Here is a 25670-nt window from a genome sequence, read left to right as displayed (position 1 = left end):
CTTAGCACCATGCTTTGATTTCTCCTTGGCTCCAGGTGTCCTGCACATGGCCTCTGCCTGGCTGCAGCGCAGTGCCACCGAAGGAAAGGTCTAGCCCCCGTTGGTTGCTTCTCCCCCACCTTCTACAAGGAGAAAAGCTGTGAGGATGCTGCCCTGTCCCCACATTTCCAGGGCTGCTACTGATGTGGGGAGCTCCCCAAAATGACACAGGAAATCTTTATTTACTTTCAGTCCATTCTGTAACCATACTTAACAGGGAATGCTTATTTTTTTGTCTGAATTGCACAGTATTCGCAGAGGGAAGACTTTTTGGTCCTCAGAAATCCCATGCTAGGACTTGCCTTATCTAATCAGAGGATAGAAGCTGACCCTCTGACCTGTGCTTCCAATCAGTACTAGCAAACACTGTTCAAGCCGGCACAGCAAGCTGCCAATGAACAAGATAGTGAGGAGGATTTCCATTTTATGTATTTTACATCTATAATATATGCATATACATAATTATGTGTTTATATATATGGAGTTATATGTGTGCGTGAGTAGATATGTATACAGGGCAAATACATTTGCCAAAAGAAAGGTAACCAAATTGCAGAAAAGCACAGCCTGCTCCCAGATAATTCATGAACCAAAAAAGCCTAGAGTCATCGGATGATTGTGTTGGCTTTGCTTTTTTCTGCTCTACATTTCTGGTATTATATGAACTGCTTAGTAGTATCTGTGTGTGTTCCTCTACCTATCCTGGCAAAATCAGATTAAACTATGTGTCATAGACACCATACTGTTAAACAATAATGGTGATTCTCTCGCGGCACATACCTTTTCAGCAGAACAGATGCCTCAGCTGTTATCGGATTAAGAGTATCTGGGTTCTGCTCCCAGTTTCTCTCTGAAGATCAGACTGAGTGTAACAGCGTGAGCGTGGCGGGACCAGGGTTTGCTTGTGGCAGGGTTTAACATCTTTTGTGGTTCCACACGCATCAGGAGTGTGTGATGAATTGTGTATGCAAAGCACTGAAAGTGGAGAAGTGAGGAATTTAAACTTCTTAGCTGTGTGTGACGGACCCAGCCAGTGAACAGCTGGTGGAGAGACTCTTTTTAGCTCTAGGGGTGACAGCTTGTGTAATTGGGGGTGCAATAGGATTAGATAACAATTTCATTCATTTCAAAATAACCTTGCTCAGGAGGGTCAGGAACCTGGGGATGTAGGAACCCGTAACTCACGATTTGTTACTGTAAGTTTTATTGAACATTATGCTCTAATTAAAAAAATAAAAAAAAAAAAAGCTTTGGAATCAAATTTGACCTGAATATAACTCCATTGGCTTCTACGTTCTTACACTAGGGATTAATTTGGCCCTTTCTGCTTTTATGTAATGAGCTGATTGCCACAGTATCTTATCCTTGTTACACAATCGCCCTTGTCTGGCTGTGTCCCTGGAGCACTGTGTGTGTGTGCGTTTCTAGATCTAGGGTCTCACCTTGACTGTCTATTTAGTCCTACAGCCTCACCCCGACTACAGGTACATGCTTGCCTAGGACTTACACTGATATAGTGTATGTGTGTGCACATATGTGCATGTTCATTCCAAGTTCAAACACCATGTACAGACAAGCATACACATATGTGGGAATTCAGGGTCTTTTTCATTTGGTTGGCTGTATCCCTGCAGTGTTTGCTTTTGCAGGGGGTAGGGGAGAGCGGGAAGGTTGCTATTGGAGATCTCATTTAAACAAGAAGGAGCATAGGAAAATACATTCTTTATTATTCTTCTGTAACAACAAGCCAGAAATATAATATACCTTTAAAAATTTTCTGTCTCATGCCAAAGAAACCTCCATTCAATCATTTTAGAAAATCTTGTTGCTCTCCCTCAAACAATAATGAAAAGAAAAAGAAATTACACGTGCCATCTGTTCCCTGCAAGAAATGTGCCTGCCTGTACCACAGGTGGGTGTGTGGGGAAGGGGAGCGGGGGGAGCAGAAGAGGTGTTTCTGGTGGCCCTGCCAGCCCCTACATCTCCCTGGCACGTGTTGGACCTGCCTGCCCCAGAAGACCATTTCCTGAGGGCAGGCACCTGCATGTGGCATTGGTACACCTGCCTGCAGCAAAGGCTGCGTTCAGGGGGATTCCCCCCCATGCCTAGCCATGCCTGCAGGGAGAACGGGAGCTCCTGTTCCTCCCAGAGGAACCCGTTTCCTGGGCACACAAGGAGCACTGGGTCTCATTCTGTATCCAGCATGCTGCAGGACTGCACTGGATGTTCCCTAGAGTTGCCTGTGGACAGTGCAGCAGCTCAGTCACACTGGGGCAGCCTATTTTCCAGGTGTGTTAGGGAACAGAGTGAGAGCCTGTTTGCAGGTGGTGGTATAAAGAGGGCATTTCGCAGTGAACCCTGTTACTCTGTGCTGCATGAAAGAGGACAGACAGGTCCTTGTCCTTCCAAGTACAGTATTTGCTTTCCAGTGGGACTCCCCATAGCAGCCAGCCTTCGTGTTTCTCAGCAACTCTCTTTTCTCCCCTTTCCCGTCTTCTCCTTTCTTGGGTGGTTTTCTAAACATAGCAGTCCCTTGTCTAGGGTTGAGATGAATCCAGACTTTCTGCCTTATAAATGAAAACAAAAAGGAAAGGATGGGCAAGGTCATCATCAGCCCCACAACACAAGATATAGAAAATATTATTAGCAACAAAGAAAAATTGGTCAGGGCAGGAGGAGGTCACAGGGAATGTGCAGGGAAAGGAGGATTCCCTCCCCAGCAACCCATGCATCGTCCCCTGCCTCCCTCCCATTCATTTTACCTCTAGTCTATCCCCTTAAAAACAATCTCTCTCATTCACACACACATACACACACACACACACGCACATATAGATCCCATTTGTTTTGTGCAATGTTTCTCCATTATTTGATGCAAGTAAAATATAGATCTATAAATATACTGCTCTGACTCAAGTCCCATTTCAAGTATGATTGCGGAGTCCGGTATGGTAAAGGGAGAAGGTCCCCTGAGAGGGAGGTTGGGGAGAGGTTTGGATCCAGCAGGCAGAGTCTAGTCCTGGCTTGCTGGGAATGCGGAGCAGCAGTAACACGCATACGGAGTCTGCAGTGCACCAGTTCTGCCCTTCAGAGTGGGCTATGGTTGCAGCAGATGGGATGGTTGGAGTGGCTATACAGTGCATGGGGGAAGAGTCCTTCCTCACATCTTGCCAGTCCCCCTCCTCCTCCTCCTCCTCCTCTTCCCCACTAGCTGTGTGCTGGGAGTGTGGGTGCAATGCATGCGCACACTTGTGGGTGGACTGCTTCTCCCAGTCCTGCTTCCAGGGCAGCCTGGTCTTCTGCTTCCTGAAGAACATCCTCCTCTGTCCTATGCATTCCTATATCAAAGGGAAGTCATGCCAAAACAGTCCAGAGCATCGTGTCTCTTTGCCTCTGGTGGCCCTGGGTAGGCCAGGAGGGATTTTGCCACTCCAGGCTTTGATTAAAGACTTGGCATTGTGTGCCCATGGGTCAGTACAACCACCTGTCTGGGACCAGAAGTGGGTGAGGAGCCAGCGTGCATCACTTCCATAGGGATCCAGCAGCAGGGAGCAGGAGGGCTGTGAGATGTTTGAAGGCATCGGGATCCAGCTGGAGCAGGGGGAAGAGGTGATATGCCCTGGCAGGGTCCACCTGCAGCGTGTGCTGGGCTCTCAGCACAGGTTGCTAGCAAAACACCCTGCAAAGCTGGGCTGGCTGCCAGCTTGTTTCCTGATGGCAGGGATCACACCATCCACAGGCACTGCGGATGCATGACCTCCGGTGTCATCTTCCTCGCCCAGGAATACCCACTGTGACGGGTTAGAGCAGGTTACCATGGCAATGCATGCTCTTCCCTGGAGACAGCATTTTATCCCACTTCCAGTGATACAAAAAGAGTCCTTATGTTGAGTTCCTTTCTTTTTTTTTTTCCCTTCTTTTTTTTTTTTTGTTAGGTTGGAACGAGCTAAGACTAATAGGAGGCACTGCAGTCTGAGGGCTTTCAAATCTGTTTGGGGGAAGTCACCCTACGTGACAGTGGCAGTGTGCACGGCTGTGTGTATGGGCACACTCGTGTGCAGCTGGGGATGGCAGTGAACACAGCAGTGATGGTGAGGGGACCATATGCGGGCTGTCCTGCCTACGGTGCCGGAACTTTCCTGGGCTCTCCCACCTTTGCCAGACCGTGGCTAGGTTTCAGCCTTCACCTCAAGACCCTCCAGAATTGTGCCCCCTCTCTTCAGTCACCCCAGCAGCATAGCCCTACTCCATACACCGTGCTTATCCCTCTGCCAGCCACGCCAGCTCTTGGGTTGTGTGTCTTCTTCTCCTGCCACCTTTCGCTAGGCTCATACTATTCCTCAGCATGACTTACACTGCCGAGGCTGGTAAGCCACCTCCTCCTCTAAGTCTTCCCTGATGACCCACTTCTGCTATGCCAATCAAACATTTCCAAATGGAGGCTTCATATCCTTATGCTCTCCATTTATCATAGAAAACATAAAATAGAAAACAAGAACACACCTAATTTTTTTTCATGCTCTGTACTCATTTCCACAGGCTCATGCTGTAACCTTAATATCTTTGCCTCTCTCCATCCTCTTCTGCCCATTTCCACTGGCTCTGCACTATGGCTGAGATGTTTTTGTTAGCTCCTCAGTGGCAGGGTGCATGTATTTTGCCTGAACCAGAAGGTGCTATGCACTGTTATGATGAGAGTAAGGTAAAGTGGCTGAATGTATTCATGGCTGCAGGCAGAGGGGAGATCAGCCTGTGCACGTGTGGCTCTGCCTGGATGCACTGGTGGGGACTGACTCTGCGTGTGTGTTGGGATCAGAATGAGTCAGTAGGTGTGTGTGTGCGTAGGCGGACAGCTCTGTATCTGTGCACCTATAACGAATGACGTGTGTGTGTCAGCTCACAGATTTTGACTTGGCCAGGAGCAAAGAGAGGGACACTATGCTCCCTAGCAGCGTGTTAGAGTGATACAGGTATCTTTCCACCTTTAAAAGTGAGAAGGGAAATCTCCTCCTGACGGTTGTCATGCCCTAGGGACCTTCCCTCCCTTCTGATGTGCTCTCGGCAGCACTGACTTGTGGGGTGGGCAGCAACTTACTGTCACACAACAGCAGTGACCCTAACAGCGAGGCATGGACACTTCTGGGGTCCTGCTCCTCACACAAGGTCTTACAGACCTGGTCTCTGGTTGCAGAGAGCTCTTGACAGGATACAGGACGACTCAGGACTGAAGCTGAGAGGATGACACAGGTTCCCAGAAGGTGCCAGCTGCCTCCACAGCAGGCATGTGAGGGAAGCTCTGTGCAAGGGCATGAGGCACGGCAAGCACTCGAAGTCTGACTCTACTTTATTTGTCTGGGAGGGCCCAAGGGTGAAAGGGCACAAAATGGGCCTGGGGCAGAGGAACAGAAGTTGAGCCAGGTGCCTTGACCCCCCAGAAGCATGTTGTACTACTTGGGTGAGTGGAGCAATAGCACAGTCTATCTGTCTGTCTGTCTGTCTGGGAAGATGTATTTTGGGAGGACCCCATGCTTGACTGCTCTCAGGTACCTTTGTTCATTGCTGTCCCTTCCTTCCTAGAAGAGTTTCATGCCACAGAAGAGATTTGTTTTTGCTCTTCATGTTCACCTTCTGTGTCACCCATGAGTGGCTGCCTCTTCTTCAGCTCCCGATGGTACTTGGCCATGAGGGAGGCATAGATGCAACCATAAGCAGCTGCCACCACCATCATGATGCAAACAATGCCGCAAACCACCCCTGCGATGATCACAGTGCCAATAGCCCGGCGCACGCTCACAGGCCTATATCGCTGTTTCTGAGGGCATCCCACACTGGGCTCCACTTCTGTTTCTGGGCCCAATTTAGATTTGGAAGGAGTTGGGCTTCCTTTAGTGCAGGGTGGGCCAGTATTGTCCAGCACTGTAGAGCTGTTCTCATCATCCAGCTGGGAGCAATAGTTAAACATCTCCATGGGTACCATTCGCATATCCTTCCCTTTCAGTTCCTTGGGCAGGGTACATGCCAGCTGGTCGATTTTCCCACCTGTCCCAATAGAGATAATAAGAGTGAACAGCTTCATCCTGATACAGTAACAGCAGAGTTAGATCCTCAGGTGGGATAAATTCCTATGACTCTGTCCACACCTGTAAGGATTTGCCCTGCAGAACCCAGGCATAACAGCAGTATGGTTATCAAGTGGGGAACTGCTTTATTATAGGAGTGGGGATATAAAATCCAGTCCCTCATGGGTGAATGTGATTCTGTGAATGCATTGCTCAGTAGATAGAGTATTCAGAGAGCTTCTCCCATCCCCAAAAGGCAGCCGTGATCTAGTGCAGGATGTTTCTAGAGTTCAAGGGTGACACTGAAGTCAGGAGATGCTGCAGACCCCCATGTCCTGCCAGATCCACAGTGCACGTCAAAGGTGGAGGGAGGGAGTGCACCTCCATGCACTGGGCAGAATGAGCACACATGATATCCTTTAAAATTATTGTTTTGCCTAACGTGGAGACATTTTGCATGCCCTAGCCCTCCACAGCTGGAACAGCGTCAACCATGGCAGCTGACTGGGTTGCTTCTGCCTAGGTTGGATTTGACAGTAGAGCTCATTGTGGTTATCTGCATAGACATCTTTCAGGCCAAGACATGAAAGCCCTCTGAAACCATCTATTAAGTCATCCTCATACTGTTGAGTGAGTTATGTAAGTGTCAGTAGAACCATTTTAGAAAAGGAGGAATTAAAGCAAAAAGATAGGACCAGGCTGTATCTTCTCAAAATAACAACAGACACAGAGTCCCATCTTCTAACAACTAATCCATCCCCCCTCTGTGAAAATAGTGACAGATGTTGAAACAAATGCTTGAGCGAGTTTGGGCAATTTCTTTGGGAGGGGAAAAAAAGGCAAAATTAACTCCGTGTGCTTTCCATCGACTCTGTGATATTAGAGTCAAGAAAGAAAACAAACAAAACCAAAAAGAAAGCAGCACTTGTATGCTTGTTTGATTCTGCTCACACAAATGCATATTTCAGACTGCAGTGTAGCCATAGGCGTAGATAATCTCTTTCCAGCAAGGCTGTGATCAGCAGGGATGTGACAGCTGACTGTTGCTATCCGCATGATTTGAGACCCTTTTCTACTCATTGGCTCCAGCGAGAGAAGGTCAGGCCTTCAATCGTCATTCCTGTAAAATGGGCCATCTTTCTTTGAGTTCCAGCTCCAGAAAGCATGTCATCCCATCGGCATTCATGCTAAGTGATACGTACCTTTCCAGCCTTACATATTTTGAGGAAAAGCTGGAAACACAAACTTGTCAAAACTGCTTGTTTTGGAATGACGATTTTACAGCCAGTCTGACCTGGGGCCTGGCTTGTTAACTGGAGCTTTAGTTTGGGTTTGCCAATATTAGTTGCAGTATTTTCCTAAGTGTCACTGTTCCCTTGGTTTGTTTGTTGAAAGCAGACCTGATGCTTTACAACCAAATCTGACTTTTACTTCTCCCAGCTTAAGGAAGAGAATGGGATGGTTCTTTTCAAGTGTGAAAAGCATTTCTTCTCTTCAGGCAGAACAGGTGAGGTGAACTCATAATCCTAAAATTTTCATGTTATTTGAGGAAAATTCTTTCCTCTCAAAAAAAAAGTTATCTTTCAGATTAGGAACAAAACAAGGAAATAGGAGATCTGGGGCTGCAGAGGACTTCCCAGCCTGGCAGTGTTGCTATATGAAGGTGTGGTGCCACTAAAGTGTCTCTTAGCGTTTTAGCACAGTCCTCGTGCTCCTTGGCTAAGATCTGGCAGTTCAGCCTCAGCTGAATGCCCTCTATCTGCCCATGTTTCTTCCCTGCCTGCCTTTTTCTGCTCTTCCATGGAAAACCAGCACTTCCATGCTTGTCTCCCGCTGCGCAAGCACCTACCTCTGTAGGAGAACCATTCCATCCAGTGCTTGAAGTCTCGAAGGTTGCAGTCACATTCCCAGGGGTTATCCCCAACTTGGAGTTGCTGCAGGCTGGTTAGTGGTTCAAAGGTCACCCTGTCCAGGCTCTGCAGGCGGTTGGACCTGAGAGAGAGGGAGCGAAGAGCAGGCAGGTCATCAAAGATGCCCGAGGGTATCTGGGCCAGGCCGTTGATGGAGAGATCCAGCCGGCGCAGCAGGGCCGTGTGTTGTAGAAGGTCCTTGTCCAAGGCCCGGATGCTGTTGTTCCTCAGCTGGAGCTCTGTGAGGTTCCCCAGGTCGCTGAAGATATTTTGAGGGAGCTGGTCCAAGAAGTTGTTGGATAGATCCAGCCTCTGTAGGGCAGAGAGGTTGGAAAACACCGCTCCCGGTAGGATGCTGAGTTTGTTGTTGAGAAAGAGGAAGGTCCTGGTGTTTGTGGGGATGTCGGAGGGGATGGAAGAGAGGCCCAAGCCACTACAGTCCACTTCCAGGTTACCACTGTTACACTTGCAGGAGGAAGGACAAGCAAAGAAGGACTCGGCAGCACATAGCGACAGCCAACAGCCAAGCACTGGTAGGTGAAAAGCAGGGGAGAGAGAACACGTGTATTAGAGCAGTGATTTCAGATACTCACCCATCCCCACCTTGAACACAGCTACGGCTATAATATGACCTTCACAGCGGGACTCTTTGCTGCAATGCCCTGCAGTGTAATGAGATTCCCCACAGCTACTTCCCTTTACTGCTGGCCTGCACCCTGGCAGCATGAGTTTCCTCTTAGTCTTTTTTATGAGCTAGCAAGTGAATACCCTTCCAGTTTCACAAGGAAGTAAGAATGGTGCATCCCAGAGGACTTTGTTGCCAGATACTAGAGCATTGCAACCTGTCAGACGAGAATGGAGGAGAGAGCAGTGGGAGGTGTCACCTCTGTTAAAGGACAGCTCTTTCTAAGCAGTCAAGGTTGAGAGAGGAGGGACTGGTATATATTTAAGAAGCTCTATTTTTTCAGAAATAGACATGTTAATGAAAAGTTTTTAAGAAAAACGAAAACAAATAACGTCCGTATCAGTTGTGCTCCTGCAGTTTGAATCCTAATCTTTGTGATAGATCAGACTCAGGCCTAAGTTAGCCTCTACATCAGGGTATCATTTGCTTTCCATATCCACAGTGTGTTGTGGGGGCCTTGTGTCAAGAGACTGTTTTATGAATTAGATTACATTACAAAGGGATGACCAAGAAAGCTGTTAAAAATTAACAAGGATACTCTAAACCACTGGACACCTGGTTCTTGCCATTGCTCTCAAAATAGTTTCTGAATCCCACAGCAATAGCCCCACAAGTATTTCCTCTGACCCAAGTTGCCCATAGCAATGGAGATGAGGAAAAAAATTGCAGGTTAGTAGTTGAAGAAAGGGGTGTTTGGAAAAGGGTTAGCACATCCCCCCTTTCTCCTGCAGTGTCTCAAAGGTAAGGTTGGACAATCCACTAAACAGCATTTGTTAGAGCTGTTGTGGATCATTATTCCAGAACGTGGGTCCAGATCCTATGGGTGGCATCAGGGCACTAGTTACCAACCCTCCCTGGGAGCCAGTATCTTTTAAAACGCTCAGGAAAGGAAGCTTTGTGCCTCCTGTCATTAGAGGAGTGGGAGTTATGTTTAAGCAGACTATGTAAAACATTTGCATCCTTCATCTTAATTCCTTTTGTGGAACTGAGATTAGTTTCTTCAATGTGGGAAGCAAATTCAGCTCCCTCGCTGTTTTTTAAGGTGACAAATTTGAGCATTTGACTAAAAGTGAAGCAGGTTTGTCTGTACGTCATGCCCTGTCCTCTCCATTTCTCACTTTTCTTCAGAGAAGGCAGTCGCTTGGGGTTGGTAGAGTCTTTATAGGGGTGAATGGTAGCTAAAATGGATGCATTTATTGTCTTGCCATTATTTCCTGGACTGGAAACCAAATTCTTCTGTCCTGCTTTTTTCCAAAGAACCAACAAGCAGGTGTTTTGTTTCTTAGCCCCAAAGGAATTGTGGAAAGACTGCCATAGGAGAGGGAGCTAGTGGAGAACCATGCTCTGGAGAAGCTCTGCAGTCAGCCGTGCTCTTCCTCTCTTCCCTCGTGCCAGTTTCCCTAGAGTTTTAGAGTTTAGTCTGACCCATAGGCCTTTTTTTTATACAGACTTGGTTTCTGGCAGTGATGCTGCCTTCATACTCCAACCCTGTCATCCTGCATAGGGCCTTTTTGTCTTCCAAGCAATCGTTGTGAGAATTGGCAGATTTGTGGACTGGTAGCCTAAGGACAACTACACATTTTGGATCCTAAGCTATATGACTTTATTAAGGATGAAAGGATAAGTGTTCAGAGGGAGCGCCTCAGCTCTTTTTTTATTTTACCCATCTTTCACAATCCTTCAGGAATTTTTTTCTGTCCTACAGTTGACATCTCAGATGTACCTCAGCCGAGGCCGTGCCAATCTGTGTGCTCTTTTAATGATAATTATGGATCCTTACAGTGAAATACAAGAGAGATCCTTACCCTGAGCACCTCTGTGCTTTCTTGTCATGCAAAGGTTGGGATCAACAGCAGATATTGCTATGAAAGCAGATCATAGCCTGTGGACTAACGCAGTGCAGACACTGTCTAGCTGGCTGATATTTAATTCCCTTCAGAATATATCATGCTCTTGTTGTAGGGAGAGAATTAAAAGAATGGGAGCTGGAGTGGAGAAAGGAGAGAGCCATGAGTCACTCAAGTGACCCCGTCTTTTCCTGGATGCTTAACAAAAGTACAGTATTAATAATAGATTGACAGCTGTGATGATAAGATAACATTTAGCTGCTTTGTACACCGAGAAAGGCAAAAGCAGACCACGTGTGATGCAATACAGGTGGCATTCTGTTCAGGGCTTATCTCTCAAAATACCTACCCACCACCGGCCCTGACTGGGTGGCTGTGGGGTTCCACCAGTATGTATGCTGACAGTGGCTGGTAGGAACAAAGTCTCAGGCAGTTGGCTGTGATTATGTTCAGGAACTGGATTTATGCCAAGTTTCTGCAGCCATGTAGGATGTGCCAAAAATGTCTTTTTGTTACACATATATTGCTTTATGCTTTTGGAAATATTTTACTAAAATCATAGAGAGGAGAAAGTCTGATTTCATTTTCATTCCCTGCAAGAGATACATCCACTAGGATGTGAGCTCATACCAACAAATTTGTCGCACTGGTTAGGATGCAGCTTTATGGGAAAGAGAGGTAGGGAAGCAATAGACAGAACTTGAAGCTGTCTTCCAGCCCTACAAAAGGATGAGTAGCATGTGTTTTTGTGTTAGGGGAAGATGAAGTTACTTTGTGGGGTGTTGGGTGACTCTAGTAGGTGGGAGAAAGCTGATCCAGGAATATCAGATTAAGTCAAGACTCAGTAGCATTCATTATAAATAATTAATAGAACAGTCTAGTATGTGAGGATGGATTACAAAGATGCCTGTTTTCTGGAGAAGGAAATAATTCCCTCAGCTTCTTACACTGGTACACCCAAATTTGATCAGGAGGGCAGGAGCAAGAGAAACTGCAGACCCGCTCAGCCACCTGGGCGTGCAGTAGTGATGGACACTCTCCAAGTGCTCCCTTTCCTCTGCTGCAGTCCCTAGATGCTTCCCTGAAGTGCAGGTAGATTCCCCAATGTGGGGCTTCCAGATCACCCTAGCAGTCTCTGCTCTGCACTCAGGGGTACTGTAGCAGATGCCCTAGTTCACTGGAAGATGCACAGGCTGAACTTTCACAGTTTAATTTAAAAGAGATCATCTTTATTTACTCCTTGATTTTCACTACATGTGGCAGTGCCCAGTAGGAGAATTCTGTATTCGCATCCTGCATTCCCTTCTAAAATCCGTCATGACTTCTTCTGCCATGAAGAGCTGGGAACCTTGCTCAGCAGCCTACTTATAAACCCCTACCACAGAGAGGAGTCTGCGGCTTACAGGGTGCTGATCTAAGAAGTGTTCAGGGTGGATCATTGTGTGGTGGTATCTGTCTCACTGTTTCTCACCTGCCAGGCCCACTGGAATTCAGAAGCAATCATCACTCACTGTCCCACTTTAAGCCCATCTTCAGCTTTAGAGTCTCGCTCTCCCTCCCAGCTAGCCTGGCCTCTAAAGGAATCAGGAATTAGTTCAAACATCTCCATTCTTAGCTGTCCCTCTCCCCTATTCTTAACCCTGATGTGACCTATTTTCTTTCCACTCCCTTGACAAACAGGATCATCGTACTTAGTACCTGAGTAGGCATTACTTACGACAAGCCTCTTGCCACCTCATGAGGGACCTGCTCCTCCACCGGTGGCCAGCAGTTGTAGGCAGCATTGTTGTCTTCTCCAGCGTGTCTTCACATCCACCAGCCAGCCTGGCACTCGGCCCCAAAGGGAGGAGGAATAACCTTGTAGCCTGCCTGCCAGGTCCTGCAGGAGGAGAGCAGAGCAGAGTTGGTGGGGTTCAATTCCCTGGGTACAGGACTTGGGGCTGGGCTCAGGGTTGTCCCTTCCCCTGCTCAGCTAGAATTTTGCCTTTGAGGCATCAGCTCCGTTTTGGAGGAGAGATGGAGGATGTTTCAGGAGGTGCAGCATGACGAAGGCTCAACATTAATTCACTTTGAACCTCGCAGTGCAGAAATAAGGCCCGATTCACCTAAGTGCCAAAGAGACAAGCCTATGCTTGAGTAGCCTGCTACAGTAGCTACATTAGCCTCACACTCAAGGTTAACCTGATGGATTGCTGAGGTGACCCTGCCAGGGCAGCAGACTCCAGCTCATTCCCTCTCACCGCCACGCAGGCTGGTACCACCTGTGCATCCTCTCCCTGACACACGGCTCAGCATCACCGAGGTCTGGGCACCAGTGGCTGCCAAGCCGCTTCTCTCCCCACCCCCTGCCCCGTATTCCCCGCCAGCGCTTCCTTTCTGTTTTAAGGTAAAATGGATGTGGTGGCTGGAGCGGGGCTGAGCAGAGCACAGCTCCAGCTTGGGGATTTCATACTGCAGCAACTGCAGGAGCTGAAGAGTGAGTGAGCCTCGGAGGAGAAGGGAGGACCTGGGGCGGGGGAGACTGTGTGGGAGTGTTGAAAAGAGAGGAATTACATCTTAATTAGAAGAAGGAAAAATGCTCAGTCTAATTAGAAACCCAAAGACCATAAACTCTCCCCTGACAATAAGTGACTGACAACAGGTTCCTTCTTCCCTCCTGCTTCCCTTTTGGATACAGGCAAGCAGGAAAAGGGGAAACACCACGGACCCTCCTGTCCCCCTGCTTGTGCTCTGACGTGCCACCCACAGTCACAGCAGGAGTTAGATGGACACATTTCAAGCAGGGTACAGAAATAAACCCTCCTCCATCCCCTCTGAGGGGCTCTGACAACATCCACAGCCATTATTTTAGCTGGGCGCTGCACTCCCACCGGGACACTCTCCCCACACACGTGCCAGCTGCTCCCCCTCTCCCAGGCTCCCAGGACTGATTTATTTTATATGGGAATGTAAACCACCAGGAAATATTTAAATTAGTGTCTCGATGAGAAAGATGAGCAGGTTCAGTGCCTGGACTAGTACATTTTGCAAGGCTATTTAGATTATTTACCTAAATGCTAATGCACCAAATAGCTGAATACCTCTCACAGCACCGAAACTGATCCAGCCTTCACCCACTGCAGCCCCCCAGTCCCTAAACCGAGCTGGAGCCTTTGCCCTGCAGTCCCTGCTGAAGGAGAAGCTGCAACAAATAGCTGTCCCCATTCCGTGCTTGCGCTCGCCCTGGCTGAGAAAGAGACTTTCAGCCTCCCCCAAATCAATGCCACCCCTGAATTCTCCTGTCCCCAGCTGTCGGTATCAACAAAGAGGATGAAAAGCCGCAAGCACTTACCTGGAGGGGCTCTGCCAGCAGCCACTTCCACTCGACTCCCCGGGCACTGCCCAATTACAGCCTCTTCCTTCCCTCTCCCTCCTTGACTTTCACTCCCCGGCAGCCGGCTTTCCGTGTGCTCTATTTAACTCCCTACAGCACAGGAATAAACGGCAGAGTTAAGCCGACAGCCACAGAGCCTTATCTGCCTGCTGGAGAGCGGGAGTCAATCAGCTCCAAATCCCATTGCCGAACGATCGTGCCCTTGCTCTCAGCATCAGGGGCTGCCTGCCATGCTCCGTCTTCCCCACCTTCACTCCATCTAACTTTGTCAGGGTTATAGATAGCTCTGTTCCTTGCGCTCTTGCCTTTTGGCTCTGTTTTGTAACACCCCATCTGTATCAGCTGCCTCGGCTCCAATCAGGGGGGCTAAGCTTTAAAAAAAAAAAAAAAAACAACAAACAGCTTCTTTGGGTGCCTTGTGACACGGCTTCCCTCTGCGGTCTCCCCTCAGCCCAGGCCCCCGCTCAGGCCATGGGCTGGTGTCCCTCCCAAGTCCTCTTGCTGCTCTCTGCAATTCAGCTACAACATCCCCAGGTGACAGCGTGGGGCTGGAGCAGAACTGGCAGACCCAGAGGCAAGGACGGTGACAGGGTCAGGGTTTCTACCCCTAGCTCCTTCTGCTCTGGCAGGGCAAGTCCAGCTCTTGCCCTGGTTTCTGGTGCCTCACGGGCTCCTCTTCGTCTCAGGCAGCGCCAAGGCTTAAGCACAGGGTGCAGGGTGGGAGGAGCAGCCGTGTATAAATAAGCCCTTTCCCTATGTTTAGAATTTATTACAGTGCATGGTGATTAACACCTGTTCAGGCTTTAATGCTGTCTCCTGCGCTGCAACACGCACAAAGATGGAGGCGCCTTGATAAACCCAAGATTATTTTAAAAGCATGTCGCATAAACACAGCACTCCCCACCCCGTAGATAGCAGCTCCCCTTTGTGCACTCATACACATGTTTCTAACACTTAAAAGCAGCTGTCTTCATCTACATATGCAGATAAAACAAACAGTATAGCTCACAAATGTGTGCGTGGACTTGGGCTTGCATATGTACCGGAGACTCTTCTGTGACCCATATCTATCAACATCCATGTCTTGCACAAAACTGTCTACTTCTCAAGCATAACATGCTCAGAGGGCAGAGCAGTGCATTTGGAATAGGCAGAGCTTCCTGACAGCTGAAGTGCAAGGGCCAATAAGCTTCTGCGTTTGTGCCTTGTATGTTTATGGAGAAATTTTAATTCTAAGGATCCAGTAAAACACAGTTTCTCCAATGCAGGTATTGCCCATAAGCACATTAGACCCTTAGTGATTAATATTCTACAGCCAAGAGAGACCAAGAAGGCAGAGAGAATTTTTGAGAGTTTCTTTTTTAAAGGTTTTCTCTGACTTGTCTTGAATTCTGACTCAATTAGCTGTTTTACTGTGGCCCAAGAGATGTCTTCTGCACTGCAGAGCACCAGGTCAGCTGTGCTCACTGCCAACGCAGCACGGGGACCCCCGTAGTCCTGGGGCAACTAGCACCTGCCTACACCTCAAGGCTGGCTCTGATGGCTGGCTGCTTTCAGCCTAACAGCCAGGGACTTTTCCAGCAGCGAGGACTCTGCCAGACCTAGGAGTGGCCCCCATGTACCCCCATCCCAAAAGGAGAGGGACCATGCTGTCCATTCTGAACTAGCGTGGCATTGCCTGGGTTGTTGGGATCAAGGCCTGATCAGCATTGCTGGACTTCTGAATGCTCTGAAGTCACCCAAGGTCTCCGTAAACCAAGTGTTAGTCTTTCTTCCAGGGTTACTAGATGGTTCCTTCTCCCTGGAGCAACATGTCAGCCAAATGCCCTGTGATCCATGGGACACGGTGTCCAGAGCTTTCTTCCATGTGCTTGGAGTTGAATCCCCTTCTCCAGAGAAATTTCTGGAGAAATGAACAGAGTAGCCTGTGGGGCTGGTGGTATCCTTTTCTTCTTGCCGTTTGATATAGGACAGTAAAAGACAACTTTTTCAGTTTCAGCTCAAAGCAACAGAATGAAATCATCCATTTCTGGCCCATGGGCTCCAGTGGCCAAAAATACACTGAGCTGAAGTGCCACTTGGACATTTGGCCTGCTGTCAGACTCTAGAGGACTCTCTAATGAGGATTCCCCTAATTAGCTTGAACAGGGAACTTTACTGCTGGGGGAGATGCTGAGAAGATTGTAACGACTCTGCAGCACTTGCCAGGGCATAAAAGCTACAGCAGGCACTATCACGGTCTTGTGCTTCCCTTTTCCCTGCCCAGACACCAGTAACATTTGCAGTATCACTCTAAAGCCTTAGCTTGCTTAAGTCGGGTCCCAAGGAGCACACTGTGAGGGTGGGGAGGGTTTCAGTTTACTGCATCCACATACTGTTTTAGTAACACTTCCCAATTCTGTGACACCTTCTATCCAAAGCTTTCCATCTGCTCTACAAATGGCTCTTACCATGGTTGCAGGTGTTGTTCTTGCTATTTTGTATTTAATGACCCCCAAGAAGAAAGGCTGAGGTCGTAGCCAGTAGTGCCTCTGCTCTAGGTAGGTGGATAAAGCTATCCCATTTTCCAGACAGGGACACTGAGGCTAGGGAGACAGGTGACTGTGTCACTGGAATGAGCCGCAGTCAGAAACAGAGCCCAGCAACCTCTGTCTGTGATTATCTCTCCTAGTCCTTTGCGCTAACCCTTGGATCATGGCTGAGGGATCAGACTCCGTTAACAGCCTGGCTTACGAGCATTGGCAGGGCATGTGGGTGACCTATATTACAAAAGGGTAGGTAACAGAGGCTGCAACAGATGCCAGCAATAAATGATCAGGAAGTACACGCAGACATTCATCCCTCCCCCACGCTCTCCTTGAAAAGTGATGGCAAAGTCCCTTTCCCCTTTCCAATGCTGAATTGCTTTAGCCTTTATCAGAAAAGCAGCAGGGTGAAGGAGGGCAGGGAGGCTGCTCTAAGGAGATTATCTTTTTTTCCTCCCCTTTCCTTGTTGCTTTTAGGATTCCTGTTTTATCGCCAGAACCCTATAATGGAGGGGGACAGTGGTACCCCAGTGTCCAATGACTAAAGCATGTTCTATGTCTGTTCCTTCACCAGCCCTCGGGGGACAAGAGTCAGCACACAGGGGGCAGGGAGACACGTCAGCCCTGTGGTCTGATCACAGCAACTGGAAGTTTGTGAAGTAACCTGGCTGATGAGTCCTAGTGGGGAATCATGCTCCTGACAGTACCATAAGTGGGTTTAGATGGCGTGGAGATGATGTCCATTGTTGGTCTCCCAACAGACCTAGGTCGGTCGTGCAAATTACTGATGACAAGAGGTCAAGTTGTCTCAGCGGCAGCTCCTCATTTGTTGTCTATTTGGACTGCAAAAGCACCCAGAGGTGGCAGCCAAGCTCAGCAACACTGTAGAAACATACAGTGTGTGTCGCTGCCCCAGTGAGCTTCTAAGCTAAATAGCTGGGGGCTTCATTTCCAGCACTTGATGATTTATTAACACACGCGTTCAGGATTCATTAGTGTTGTGCTGTCACAATCAATGGAAAGCACATTTTAAATTCACACTAGAAACCCAGCTGCAGAAGAAATGGTGCCATCTGACTTGCAGTGATCAATCACAGCTAAGCAAAACACCTTGTACAGAAAGCTGAGAAAGCTGTAAAGTAAGTAGAAAGCGTGCAAAACCCACTTGGTATTGTAAGGGACTCCGCCACATTCCTGACTTGGTGTGAATTAAAACCTCACCCTATTCTCTGGGATGTGAAGAGGTCAAAAAGCTTCTGATCTTTGGAATGACAATGTCTAGGCACCTCTGAAATGCCAATGTGATTTGGGTTAAAAAATGTTTCCTCCCCAAATCCCTCCAAAAAAGATCAATTTTATCCTCATTTTATGGAGGGGTAGACTATGATAGAGGTAAAAATGGCTGCTGAGTTCGGCTGGCTGAAATTTCAGCTGCCTAGCTTTTGTTACTTCATCATGAGAATCCACATCAGTTCCACACTCAGGATTTTCGAAGCTGACAAGTGCAGTGCTTGCACTGGATCACTGGGTCTTGCAAATGCTCTCCTGTCCTACAGAGATTATTTGTAGGGCTTATGGAAGTTACACAGGATAAAGGAGTTTTGGCCAGGCTTTCCCAAAGTTTCCTGACAGGCCTGTGGCAAAATCAGGAGAGAAGCCAGTTTTCTTGATTCCTCATCCCGTACCTTAATCAGGAAACATTACTTGCATCCCAAGCCTCCCTGACCCAATGCACAATAATGAGACTAGGAGATGTTGGAGGGGCTGGAAATACCAAGAGCATCAGGCCTCATCAAACACTCTGAGAACGAAGGGGAGCCAGGGCGGGTAGCACTGATGGGAAAGACCCAGATTGCTATGGAGAAGTGGGATTCCTTGGGAAGCTGTGGAAGCAGGTGGGGAGACCAGGATATCCAACACGGGAGTGACAGGAAAGTCCCAGCACAGCGAGAGTGCAGCATATGGAGGAGGCCCAGAGCAGCAGGAGGAGGAGAGCTGAGGGGGCAGTTGACAGGAAGAAATCCAGCCGTGTGTGTGCCAGCATCTTCTGCGAGTATTATTGAATGCGACAGACCACGTGCATGTTTCCTCCGTGCAAAACGGAGGCAGCTGAGAAGGGAAGCGGGTGAGGGAGTGGGAGAGGGGCTCAGAGGAGGGACACGTGAGCTGGCTACCCAGTTTCCTCCTCTTTTTCTTGCCACAGAGTGATGTTTTTGTTCATCTCACACTGTTGGCAAAAATTGGTAACCGAGTGAGATGTGGAGGGGGGTTCTACATGAAGACTGAGATAACATTTTCTGATCCAGCTGGGAACAGTTGGCTGTGGGTGGTGGCTTGTCACCAGCCCTGCCAATTCTAATCCAGATCCCAGTTTTTCTCTTTCTCTCAGCTGTGAAGAGCCTTCTCTACAACTTTAATTTCCTGCAGGGGTTAATCCCATGGCCAGTAGTAGCTCAGACTCTTAATCCCTGCACTCAGCCCCTTGACAGAAGGATTGCAGCCGCTTCCGACCCAGCAGTTCTGAGGGAGGCACCCTTCTGCTCTCGGCTCCTCCTTTGCACCCCACAAGCATCCTCCAGCTCACTGGCATTTAAAATGCTGCTCCCCTCTCCCTGCCAAGCCTACCCCGGGGGTGTGGGTGGGTGACACACCAAAAGGAGAGGCTCCAGGCAGAGAAGGTGGCTTGGTGGAAGAATCTTGGTTCTCACCCCTCTCCCCACACCACGCACAGGTATTTTCCTCACTTCTTAGTTGGTGCTCCAGATCCCCAAACAATCTCTTGTTTTTATTCGGGTGATGCTCAAGAAGGAGCATATATATGGGCCCACATTTGTGAAGGATTCTCTGAGGGCTCGGCACGTTTGAGATGACCCAGTGCCTTCCCTGGGTCTCTTATTAGGAGAAAAGTATGCAGCAGATCCATAACAGGGAAGGTGCCAGCCTGTCTGAGATGAGAGATAGATTTACATGCACAGAGTAGTAGATGGAGGTGTGTCAATTTCGCAGCAAGACAGGAAAATACAAAGGTTTTTATCAATATAAACTCTTGGTTCACAGTTTCTGTCCCTGGAGCGCTAGGCCAGAGGTCTATCAACCAGTATGACCAGACTGCCAAATCAGGGGGCTTCCAGATCAATACCAAGAAACCTCTGTTATGGGGGCTAAGGCACTTCAGCCGCAAGCCTTTCTCCTTGTGCTTCCTCATTCCTAAATTCAGGTGAGCTTCTGCGAGCCTGGGTGATCCCGTGCACACAAAATGTCCCACACCTGCTTGTTTGCCATCATTCATGTCTGCTTTGTCCCAAGAACTGGCTTTACGCCGGGACGCCAAGCTCGCTAGCCTACCTAGTGCTTGACACTGGATACTTTTGCTTCTGGTGGAGAAGCCAAAGTGACGGATAAGTGCTGCCACCTAAGCTACTGAGTGAGAGAGTCCCTTCTCCTCTTCCTCACCCAGCACCTTGGCCGTGCTTCCTTGGCTGCCAGAATCAGACCACCAGCTGCAAGGGTGGTGGCTCACCACTTCGGCAGTTGGAGCAGGAGGAGGTAGAAAACGTGATGGGATGAGGGAAGAACTTCACTATCGTCTTACTTCACAAGCCTGTGCCCCAGGTGTGTTTGAAGGGGCAGGGATCATCCATGCATGCACAGCAGTGGGGCAGAGCACAAGACGCCAGCAGTAAAAATCCTCTCTGCTCTTATCATAAGGGGATCAGTGACCCAGCACGCACACAGCTCCTGGCAAACCTCCCAAGGAAAGGCTGACTCTCATTGTTCGCACATGATGCATTTAAACTGAACTCTGAAGGAGACCTTTCGCTGATTTCTTTTTCTGCTTTAGGGAGTTGTATAGATCTGTTTCACTTGGTTGCCATTGTGGCACAAGGTCAGCGGTGCTGCCTATTAGAGAGAACCTGGAGCTCTTCTTCCCCTTCCCCATCACCCCCCATCACCTTTCCAGAGCATCTAAGAGGGGCATCCCTGCAAAGTCCACACAAACTGCATGGGTTCCAGGCTGCTGCCTGTGGCTCCAGGGGTGCCTGAGTGTCTCTGGGACACACTTACACTCTTTACAAGCTGGGAACATTGCCCATAGCTCAACGACATATGGTGACAGCTCTCACAACCCAGAGCTCCAGCCAGGATCCTTGCATCAGGTTAGCACACTCATCACAGCCCCATGCTGCAGAGCCTGCTGAGGCTGGGGAAGGTCCTCAAATTTGATGTGACTTTAGTTTTCTGGAGGGTTTGCAGCCACAGAAGAGGTATGGGCATGGCAACGTTCACATTCCATCAAAATCACTAAATGCAAGTAGAGTGGAGAGCAGGGCTCACCTTCAGCTCCTCTGCCTCTACACAAGGCATCTCACAGAAAAATCACAGCAGCAGCACGTTCCGCTCTGGGGAGTACCAGCAGCAGAGAGCCTCACCAAGAGTGAAAAGAGAGCCCAAATGATAAGCCAAGATGCCTCTAACAGCTCCTCTCCAGACTCGGGATGTGGTCCTACTTCTTTATTCCTTGTGTGAGGGCATGGTCCATGGGGAAGGAAGCTTCCAAGCTTCCCGGCCTCCTTGGAGTAAGGAGGAGCATGGCAGCATGGCCCATCTTCAAAGTAACAGCCTTTGCTTGCAATCAGTCATGAAGTTCAGACTTGTATGGCCCTGCCGTAAATTTAGGTCTCAGTCATTCCTGTGATGGGTGTGAGGCATTGCAGTGCATAAATAATGGAAAGTCTCTTGTTTTCCCATTCATAAAGAAAGAATCAAGAAAGTGTCATTTTCATTTTTTTAAAAAATTGCCATATGATAAAATATGCCATTTGGCTTGCAAAGCCAAGTACTTAAATGTGAGTTAATACCTGCACAACCTTAATTCAGCCATTTGCATGTATGTGTTACCACACAGCCTTTGCTTATCCAAGCAAGTACAATTTCTTTTTTTCACAGGACCTTGTCCCATCCTCAGTGCAAAGGGCACATGATACTCAAGCTAACAATGAGGATATTGTAATAAATAAGGCTATTTTTATATGGTCAGCATTAAATATTAAACCGCAGTTTTGGCAGGTGGCCACAGCTTGTACATTCCTAATTTTGCGGGTGCCCAACATGAGACCCTAGGGGCCATTTTGCAGAACTGCTGAACACTCACAGCTGTTTTCCAAAATGCTGGCAGCTTAGCCAGCAAACTGGTATGGTGTCGAGGACTCAATGGCACTGAGAGCCAAGAGGCCCCAAGCTCTGGTCTTGCACCTGCTGCTCCTTCCCCATGTGGCTAAAGGGGAAGTCTCTTTTCCCTTCAAAAGCAAGGAAAATAACCACTCTCTCTTGCCTCATCAGGAGCATAAATTCTCTATCATCAGCTACGAGGCAACTGTAGCAGCGAACACCTTCAGAACACCACAAGACAATGAATAATGATGTATTGCCTGCAGGGCTTGGATGGCAGGCAGTAAACAAATAAAACAGGAACACACTTTGCAGTACAAAAAAAAAAATAACAGCCCCCTGCTTCACCTCCTCAGCACGGTGTAGCCAGCGCCCTGAATGAGGCAGCTTATGGAAATACAGTGTGTGATCCTACCAGTCAGGACTGCAACCTGGTGCAGATGGCATGCTGCCCCAAATCCCGACATTTCCTAACTTTCAACTGCTCGTTTTTGCAATGTGAATAAAACTGCGTTTCACATAATCTCACCCCTCGCAGGTGCAGCAACTTTTCCTTCCATCTCTCCAGCCTGGAATTTAACTGGTTTGTAGACCCCAAAAAATTATTCTTGCTATTAGGATGCCCTCAGCCACACAAAGCATTTTTGTGAACCAGCATTTTGGTAAAGCCATGGCAGGAATAAGGTATGTGTTAAAAGGCATTTCCATGCAGTAGGGACAGAAACAACCCAGGACTCCAACTCCAGCTCCTTCCCACTGAGATCTGGAATGTGGGTCATGGTGTAGCACTCTGGAGCATTACTCAGCTGGGGGGAGCATCCCAGTATGGTCATTTGATGAGCCACCCAGGGCTGGGACAGATGTCAAGCGGTGTAAGCAGCTGCTTGTAACCAAACATGGCAAGTGAAGGAAACTGCTTGGTCTCTCTTTTGAATCAGCAACAGGCAAGTGCTGAAGAGTCACCGAAGAACTGCCCAGAAATTCCCTCCCACAGGCTTGAGCCGTCCCCATCCTCTTCCAGTCTCTCCAGCTCCCTGGATGCTCCTGTCCAGGTATCCTCATGGCCCTGTGCTGCTGCTGCTGGCCCTCCCTGCTGCACCTAGACACAGGTCTGCCTGCCTTCATCAGGCTTCTGTGATGCTGAAGAGCCTAGAAAAGTCTTTCTGCATCAGGCTTAGAAAAGCCAGAGGAAGGGCAGGGAACTGGAGTAGCTCATGAAGATGTCTGAGCTGGGAGTGCACCTTGCTAGCGTGTGGCATTCACTTTGCTGGAGGCAAGGGTAAAGCTATGATCTGGTATAAAAATTACATAAGAGGGTTTCCCCCCTTTCTCTTTGCAAACAGCCCCTTTGCTTAGGATTTACCATAACTCCTCCAAGTGGGCAAGATACACTAGCAGAGACTGCGCTGATGTCTGACAGGGAGACAACTCCCGCAAGCCTTTCACTCATGTGGAATAATTCCCTTGCAAATGTTGTTTGCCCACAGCAGTTAGAGAAAGATCTGCTTCCCGCCCCCGCCCCCCCCCAAACCAGACCCAAGCGACAAAGCTAAGAAGAAAAATGGTCTGCAATTCTGGAAAAGGCACTCCTTCCTCCTTACTGCTAGAAATGTCCCCTGCTTTGTGACAAGTCCCTGTGTGCCTTTAAGGGTCCCCCTGTCTTTTAAAGGTTTATTTCTTTAAATCCTGCAATAGCAGCTGTTCCAGTCCTTCCCCAAGTGAGATCTGCCTTTCTCCCTCCATCCTTGGGTGTCAGATCAGGCACCGGCAGCAGAGCAGTCTGTACCCTGCTCACTACTGTTACCATTGGGGATGCACTGGACGTGGCACATTCAGGCTACCTGATGGTCCACATGGCGGGCCCAGGGCCCATCTCGGTCATGACCTGGTTGGAGCAACAGCTTCAAACATCCTCTCCCCCGAAACTGTGAGAGCTCTGATTTTACATGTCTCTCTTAATTAGCATGAGATGCAGTGGCAGTAATAAACTGGGCAGGCAGCAGGAGGAGGGGGCAGAATGCCCTGAGTGGGATGTATGTGTGCACGTGTCTGTGCATGTGTGTATATGCACACGTGTATATGTGGACACACACATACACACATGCTAATGCTCACATATATACCCCTATCCACAGGCTCACATCTCATCAGCTCATTCAGGATCTTATTCTCCCCTTCCCTCCCAGGCAGGGCTGGAAAAGGCTGTGAAGTTTCTCTGTGCTGTGTTTCACCCCCACCCTCAGTGCTGTGCATTCCACCCAAAAGTTCAGAAATCGCAGGCTCAGCCTGCAGGGATGCTGCAAGCCCGTTGGGACTTATTTTTGGCTTCGCTTGCGATATGGCATCCTTTACTTCATGTCCTGTGGTCAGTCATGTCTGTGAGCTTTGTGCGTGAAATTGTACATGCACGCACACACACTTACGCATATACACACCCGTCATCCTAAAGCCCATTTACTGAATGCTGGACCTGTCCAGTTCTGGTCCTCATTTCTCCAGTTCAGATTGTTCTTACTGAGACAGCTGAGACCAAAATGATACCCAGCAAAGCCCCCATGGGTCAGGTGAGTGGCAACTCACATGCTGGCCCCTTTCACAGCCCTGAGGAGGGGACAAAAGTCAGGGTTCTCTGTGAGCTGCCCAATACCTGGTGACCACAGCACCAAGCGCCGAGCCTCAAAGCTGCACCTAAGCTGCCCGCGCTGCCACGAAAGACGCTGGTGGCATTCAGAGCTGGGAGAAGTTGCTCCCAGCTGCCGGCACTGAAACTGGACTGGAACCAGTACCAGCAGCCTCTGCGGCAGGGTTGTCGTTCTGCTTTATTGGGAAGATCGCTGCCTGTCAGCCTCACACAACCGGGACTTTGCACTGTGCCGTCTGGCAGACGGGGCTGACCCCGACTGCCACTCCCCTCCCCAGGGAAGACGGTTCCTGGGGGGTAGCCCCACTGATCTCTCATAGCCAGGGAGTGGGGGCGGGGGGGGGTGAAATACAAAAGAGAGACATCTTTACTTACCTCTCTTGGGCTGGGATGGACCCTCCTGTGAGAACGGCAGCTCTTCCAGCGAACCTGGTACAATCCCAAAGCAAATCCAGCAGAAAGTCCTTCCGTTGCCGGCTGGGCTCTCGGTGGACCCTAGTTGGCAGGAGCCCCTCCTAGCCAGCCGCTCGACCCACGCAGAGGGTAGAGGAGCCGCCCGGTGAGATGACAGCGTGGGAAAGGGACTGTAATCCTCCGTAAATAATAAATAGGGGGAGAGGGAAAGAGAGAGAGAGAGGCGGGAGAGGGAGCGACTGCGCGCAGCGAAGTGACAGCTGGGGGTACATCTGCGATGGCAGCAGCACACGCACAGGAGCGCGCACAGACAGTGCAGAGGAGTCACCCCGCCAGGCAGGCAGGATCTGCTCCGAAACACCCAGAGGAAGAAGCCCAGGAGGTTTTCCTTTGCCTCAACCCATCCTGGAGAAAGGGCTGTTGCTGTCAGTCCCTCTCTCTCCCTCCTCCCCACCTCGCCGCCATCCCTCTCCGGGTGCTGGGAGCTGAGGGGCTCGAGGAGGGATGAGGAGATGCCGGGGCGGGGGGAGCTCCCCGCAGCCCCTCGGGAGGCAGATTGGTCAGGCACAGGTTATGAGAGGAGGCACTGAGACGAACGCCTCCTCCCCTCGTTCCATCCCTCCCCTGCCTGCTATGGCTGATGACAATAAACCGGTAGAGAAAGGCGACCAGGAGGAGCAGGGACGAGCCCTGCTGTCGGCTGGGTTTTGTCTAGGGGTGAGGCGAGTGGCTGCGGTGAAGGGGAGGCAGCAGGGGAGAAACCAGGGAGCATGGGAGCAGGGCACCCCCTTCCCACCAGTGCTCCAGAGATGGTGGGGGGAGGCAGTGTGTCTGACATTGGGACTGAAGGGAGAGGTGCTCACGGCAGGCTGGCCGCATCCTGCCCAGCCACAGTGGCTGAGCCCACGGGCTGCTCTAACACTTCCCTGCTTGGATACAGCATGACCCGGCCCCGGCTTCCTTGGGGATCTGTGGAAAACTTAGGAGTGCTGGTGAGGGGTAGGGGGA

At 49.3% G+C, this 25670-nt stretch overlaps 2 protein-coding genes across 5 annotated transcripts in view; one reads left to right on the top strand and one right to left on the bottom strand.

The window, feature by feature from the left end:
• Positions 1–25670, top strand: part of CACNA2D4 (calcium voltage-gated channel auxiliary subunit alpha2delta 4) — a 132408-nt gene that overhangs the window by 74966 nt on the left and 31772 nt on the right. The window lies entirely within an intron of this gene.
• LRTM2 (leucine rich repeat transmembrane protein 2) lies at positions 1745–25386 on the bottom strand. 4 transcript variants are annotated; one of them, XM_074584292.1, is made up of 6 exons: positions 24624–25141; positions 13872–14003; positions 12258–12419; positions 7948–8538; positions 5587–6078; positions 1745–2606 (listed from the first exon to the last, which is right to left on the bottom strand). In XM_074584292.1, the coding sequence occupies exons 3-5, from the start codon at positions 12322–12324 to the stop codon at positions 5624–5626; spliced, it is 1113 nt and encodes a 370-aa protein (XP_074440393.1). In that variant the 5' UTR covers positions 12325–12419; positions 13872–14003; positions 24624–25141; the 3' UTR covers positions 1745–2606; positions 5587–5623. The 4 variants fall into 4 exon arrangements, with proteins under 4 accessions (XP_074440393.1, XP_074440383.1, XP_074440399.1 ...); XM_074584282.1 differs by having other exon boundaries at positions 1745–6078; positions 24624–25386; XM_074584298.1 differs by lacking the exon at positions 24624–25141 and having other exon boundaries at positions 13872–14675.

Source organism: Larus michahellis, chromosome 1 (genome assembly GCF_964199755.1).
Source record: "Larus michahellis chromosome 1, bLarMic1.1, whole genome shotgun sequence".
NCBI lineage: Eukaryota > Metazoa > Chordata > Aves > Charadriiformes > Laridae > Larus > Larus michahellis.
Note: the sequence above shows the minus strand (reverse complement) of the source record. Positions and strands in the feature narration are given on the sequence as shown.